At 41.4% G+C, this 6,275-nt stretch overlaps 1 protein-coding gene across 1 annotated transcript; it reads right to left on the bottom strand.

Moving 5' to 3' along the window:
- Window positions 1-3,856: 3,856 nt before the first annotated feature.
- LOC118425736 (G-protein coupled receptor 6-like) lies at window positions 3,857-5,141 on the bottom strand. Its single transcript, XM_035834794.1, has one exon. The coding sequence runs from the start codon at window positions 5,081-5,083 to the stop codon at window positions 4,250-4,252; it is 834 nt and encodes a 277-aa protein (XP_035690687.1). The 5' UTR covers window positions 5,084-5,141; the 3' UTR covers window positions 3,857-4,249.
- Window positions 5,142-6,275: the final 1,134 nt, after the last annotated feature.

Raw genomic sequence — 6,275 nt, 5'->3', positions numbered from 1 at the left:
CCTTTTCCCAGTCAGCACCAAAGCAGCAAAGAATGAGATAAGATACAACAATGTGTATGAGTGTCTCTTGCTACCTGTGCTTATAATACATGAGTACATGTACTATGCAGCTAGGGGAATGGATGCATGGTTTTGTACAATCTTATATTTCTATGAAAGATACATGTATAAGCTATTGTTCCAGTCTTATGGATGTTGCTGTGCCTAGCCCTGTTTCACATATTGAAACCCATAGTACAACCTTACTTATCACAAAGCACAATTCAGTCTCTACAAAGCTTGCATTTCCAATGCAGGAATATCATTAATTGTGGAACTGATACAGTGTTATGAAAGCCCATGTCTTGATCACTCTACCTATTTGCATGAATGTGTACTATTCAGGTGAATGGGTATGTACAATATATAATGTAGATATGGGATAATGTAACAGTAAACCATTAGTCTACTCACTTAGAGAGAGATTACAGCTTCATACTAGTATATGAATTGGCATCAGACAACCTAGGCTTTTCCTCTCCGCAACTTACATAAAAACATATTTCAAAGTCCGAATACCCAGATTGTTTGCTTATGATTAAGGCTTACTATGGCAATTTGTCATTAGTACTCACTACTTATCCAAACAGGAACTCTCAGGCAAAGAACATTCCTAGGGAAGTGATACTTTAGTTGTTTGTATTCACAATGCACGGTACACAGATCATATGCACGTTGTCATGAATTTTGTAAGTTGAGTCTTCTGTTTTGGAAAAGATGTAGACACAATATACCTTCAGATTAAATCATGCACCTTTTCCTCCCAACAACAAAAAAAACTTTCATAATGCCAACAGGTACTCTACGTTTGCCAGATTTTTCATAATGAATGTAAGAGATAAAAATTTACTATTGCAGCATAGTAATCGCCGGAGTATGCTGATTTCTGTTAGCATTCTTTAGAAAGACAGACTTGGTAATACTGCGGTGTATGGCAATCTAGTAAGGGTGAACATACTGCATATACGAGGGGCGTTCAATAAGTAATAACTCTGACCCACTTCCAGTTGTCTGATCTAAATGAAATTTTGCATGTGTAATGATTCATATGTCTATAGTTTATGTTGCAAAAAAGAGCTCTGAACTAATTGTGGTTTCTGATTTACTTGTGTTTGAACTGAGTTAGGTGTGAAATGGACCAGGTGTGAAATGGAGCCATGTGAGTGTCGCGCAGTGATCCGGTTTTTGTATTTGAAAGGATGCACACCAAAGGAGACTTTTGATGAAATGAAAGAAACTTATGGTGATGATGCCCCATCATATGACCTTGTAACGCTGGCATCCTGAATTAAAACATGGCCGGAAGTCTGTGGAAACAGCTCCCAGACCTGGTCGTTCCTCTTCTGCCATTGATGAGGCATCTGTTGGAGGACCAACCTGGGGTGTCCTACGAAAACGGTGTCCAGAGCTGCATCAAACGATGAGAGAAATGCATAACTCTGGGTTGTTCCTATGAAGAGAAAGACTAATAACTATGCCAAGTTCCATTAAACTCCTGCTATGGGAAATGAGTCAGAGTTATTACTTATTGAACGCCCCTCGTAGTTTATGAGAGTCAATGTTACATTTCCAGGATGAATCAAATCATAGATACAAAGTGCAACAGTATGACATTAAGCAATACATCCTTGTTTTTAAAAAAGATTACTTCATTCGTTGTTCATTGATATTCATTGTGATATTATATTGTATAATGTATATAATACTTACATTGTATGTACTTGAATGTTACTTTACGTGTACATCTATGTCAAGGAAGGGGAATACTGTACATAGGTGACATCATTAATTATTTTCTGGAAACTACTTTGCACAGTGTACTAAGGGAATGTAGAGTTACGTGTATGTGTTGATACATAGATTTTGTTTGGGACATTTTATAGCATATTTCTCTGATAGTGGACAGATTGTACCCTGTATTTATCTCAAAGCCTATCCTATTGAGGCACAAGATAGTATCATAAAGCTGGCCAAGGAGTTTAGCCAGCCAAGATACTTGGCTACGCTTCTTGGTCAGCTATTTGATAATATCTTATGCCACCATATGATCTGCTGGGAGATTACTCTGTATTACATGGATTCAGTTTTACTCTCTTTCCTTCAGACCTTGTAGAGTGACATACTATTGCTGCATGTCTTACACGATCTGATATGAAACTGAAAATCCTCACGCAATCTAGCAAAGTTCATGTTTGAAAGTTATTTCAGTACTTAAGCACTGGTTTTGTTCATTGTAGGCCCTGGTAGGAATAATCCTTGTGGTAATACCAGGTTTGTCTAAAATGACTATTTCACCATTCAGTATCAGATGACATTGTTGACTAGTAAGATGCATACGCGTGCTTCTAGATAAATAGATGGATAGTTAAGGATTTTTAATGACCTATCTGTCTCAAATTATGTAAATAATATGTTTGCTGTCATGGATCATGGTTGGGTCACATTGTTACTGAACAGCTAATCCTGGCCATGACTGTCAACTCACCTTCATCCTATCACATGTGGCTAGGAGCATGAGTGCCTATCTATGTCAACTCGACTGTGAGTCCAAACACTTGTACCAAGGACATATTTTTGCTTCGGTTATGTATTTACTTTGTCTATGGGTTATATACTTGTATATTATGTACGGCATTGCTCTAGTATATCTTGTCTGATTGTTGCTGCAAGTTATGCTACAATAAAGCCGCATTAAAAGTATCATTTTTGCCGAGTCATTTATTTACTACTCCATGGAGTCAAATACTCCTTCGAGTCCTTTCCCATTTTCTACTGTTAAGGTGATAAAAGTTAGTTTGTTTTTTAATCACTTTATCATGGTAGTGAATTTATACAGATTCAACCAGATGAACATTTTCATGTCATAATTGTAGATATGTGGATAGCTTACATCACAATAACATTAACTCAAAACCCAACTCTAAGGATTTTCTAAGCCATTGTTATACGAACAGAACAACGATAAATCAACAACAGTTGACATTTTCAGACCTTTCTAAAATATATATAGATAATCTACAAAATTATACCACAATCAGCATTTTCAATTTATCCTAATATATATCCAGATATTTCAATAACCCTCATTTTAAAGTCACTGTTATATGCATGTAGATATGTAAATAGCTTACATTACAACGATAAGTCAACACAATAATCATTTTCAAGTCATCATACTAGTAATATCTACGCAGATACGTAATACCTTACATCACAATGACAACAAGCTCGTTAGAGTGTCGAAAGGGCAGACATCAATGTTAGGGCTTTCCATATTTACAAAATTAGTATTTCTTCGCCAGAAAGTAACTTACGTCGCCTAACTTTTTGCTTTTCGTCTTGTATTGCAGCAGGTTATAAGCAAGTCACAATGAACGTCACTTACTTTCACGTTTGCTTCGTCCCATTTCCATTATCGTATGGGGCGACGGGAGTAGGCGCTCCCCTTAATTCATCCCTCAGCCCTGGCCGCACAAATGTCTCAGAGCTCAGAAGGGCGTCCCATACTGCTCTGCGTGTCTGAAGAGCGGTCAGCTGCGCGGTAAATTGAGTTACTTCGCGACGCGACCTTTAACATGTCCTTGGTGCTGAAATGTATATTGTTTTCTACATTGCTTGCGCAGTTCCGCCTTGTAAGGAAGAGAACCGGACAGGTGAACCAAGGTGGTTTTGCAAGTTCGGGCCGGCTCCGATGCTTTGTTTGGGGACCCTGAACCTTCCTGATGTAGCCGTGTGAGTGTGTGCTGGGGGGGGGGGGGGGGGGTGGACCTCAAATAAAATGTAGCGTGCACGAGCCCGCATCCATGTAAGAGTGCAGGAGAAACATGTAACTCAAGCCGAGCAGGCCTGGCAAGCTTTTACCTTAGGTTGCTTTTGTGCATATTTTTAGTCTTACGTTATTCAGACTTACCGTCAGAGTACAATTGAGTCTAAATGATCTGGATCTGTCCAATGAACTGAATACATCATTACGCTCTTCATCACAACCATTCTATAGCGTTACATGTCAACAGCAGACCAATGGCAACACTAAATGTCCCTGACAACCCACAAGAGTAAAACATAACATAGGGAAATGGATTTCTCTTTCTTGTTATTCTCTGGCACTTTGAGGTTAAAATTTTTTCTTACTTATTCTCAGCTAAGCCTGCTTCACAAAACAGAGTTGTAGGAGAGTCTAAGGTCAAAGCCAGGGAGTGTCAGAGAAAAGTTAGTTTCCGTTTCCGCTACAGTTCGCGAAGAGCCGCACAACGCTACGACGAACCTCCGACAGTCGAAATCCGTAGATGATAGGATTGATTGCCGAGTTCAAGATTACGAAGACAGCATAGATGTTGCTGGCTTCAGTAGGATAGGCCATTTTTATGATTGCTGGTAGCCATCCCACCAGGAACATCGCAGTGATGATGACGATTGTGATGGCGGATCTTCTGCTTGTACCCGACTCGGCGCCCACTGCGGCTTGTTGGTCAGCGATGGCGTTCATGTGCTTCCACAGGCACCAGAACACACCGGTGTTGAGAAGGATGATTCCCGCCATGGCGATGACAATGGACGCCTGGATGAGGACTATGTAGCCGTGAGGCAATCCTCCTCCTGTCGGGCTGCATCCTTCCTCGGTAGGACTTGCGCAGTGCCAGCCGAAGTTGGGTAGCATCCCCAGCAGGACTGACCACACCCAGACGATCAAGACCACGACCTTGCACTTGCCGTTGTCGACGTTGTTGACGTAGGTCATCCCATGTACGATGAACCAGTAGCGCTCAGCCGTCAGGGCCAGCAGACCGTAGGCGGAGGACATGCCAAAAACGAGGGTTGAGGTGGAGGAAAGGCGTACCGCGGTATTGGACGGAAGAGACTGCGTACTTTTGTAGGCCAACAGAGCAATACTCCGAATTACGAATTGTATGCCTACTAAGACGTCACTTACCGCCAGGTTAGCCATGAGGATGTAGACAGGCGTGTGGAGCTGTTCGTACTTGACTATGGCTGCTAGCGGGAGGCTGTTTGCCACCACCGACCAGACACCAACACATAAAGCCATGTATGCACCTACGGTTGACTGGTCCTCTATGTAGACAGTTGGGGATTTCGAGTCATCCTAAAGACAGAAGAAGACAGAAAATGTTAATGATGTGCAAATGACTACAAAACGGGAAGACGTATCGACTACTAAGTATCCTATACCAGCTCAGAAAAAGAAGAAGGTTATAGTCTTGCCTTAAAAAGCCAGTTGAAAATTTGTTCTTCTGGAAGTTCGTTTTTTCCCTGGACCTGCTAGGGAAAACAGATTTTTGGACTGGTACTTTAGATGGCTGGAACTATCATATAGTGGCACTTGTTGCCACCAAGTGCTATATGAGCATCATCAACCCATAGCTTCAAACAATGCTGACAGCTAGCTGTACAGTGGTTCGGTGTGACAGACCGCACAATGCTGCCGCGACGCTTGTCTGCAAAGTTTGTGACCAATTTTTTTTTTTTTTAACACCGAAGTATAGTTACACAGATGCGGATACAGATATGGATACATTCTGGGGCGTTTGAAAGGACGTTTTCTCTTACCTTAGAGTTGTTAGTGATCGATAAGGTATCCCAGTTCTCCAAAGAGCCATTCCGTAATGTCGAGTTGTGGAGGATGTTGGTTGTTTCGCTGGCCTGCTCTGTAACATTCAAACTCGCCCCCGAAGCCAAGCGTATCCCAGTGTAGCGAGCTGTGACGAGAAGGATCACCAAGGTTGCCCCAATGCAGTTACTTCTGCGGTTCATTGTTCAGCCGTTTTAGGAGACGTCTTTTAGCTAAGATCTCCGTGGCGTTGTGGACGGTGAGAGAAGACCACTAGCGCCCGAAGAACGGTACGTTGCTGGGAACAGTTCTTAGCTTAGTCGGTTCTAGTCCCGTGTAATTAGACTCATATTGTAGCGTTTTTTTCCTGCGTAATTAGTTCTATATTGTGGCAGTTTACGATTATAGCTCACATCTTTTCTTCTTTTTCTGTGAATCAAAATGGAGATGCATACAAAACTACACACTTCATCACAACCGCCTTGAGCGTTTTATAAACACTCAGTGTATCCAAGACAACATAATGACTCCATTGATCTGTTGAACACACTTGTGAAAAGCTAATCCTGCTACCTGATCCCATGCTGCTGTAGTTACAATTATCTAATATACAACTTCCGTCAAGTCACACAAAGTCATCAAGAGACTTTTGAATGCAATGAACATTTTG

Source organism: Branchiostoma floridae, chromosome 11 (genome assembly GCF_000003815.2).
Source record: "Branchiostoma floridae strain S238N-H82 chromosome 11, Bfl_VNyyK, whole genome shotgun sequence".
In the NCBI taxonomy this organism is placed as follows: domain Eukaryota; kingdom Metazoa; phylum Chordata; class Leptocardii; order Amphioxiformes; family Branchiostomatidae; genus Branchiostoma; species Branchiostoma floridae.
Note: the sequence above shows the minus strand (reverse complement) of the source record. Positions and strands in the feature narration are given on the sequence as shown.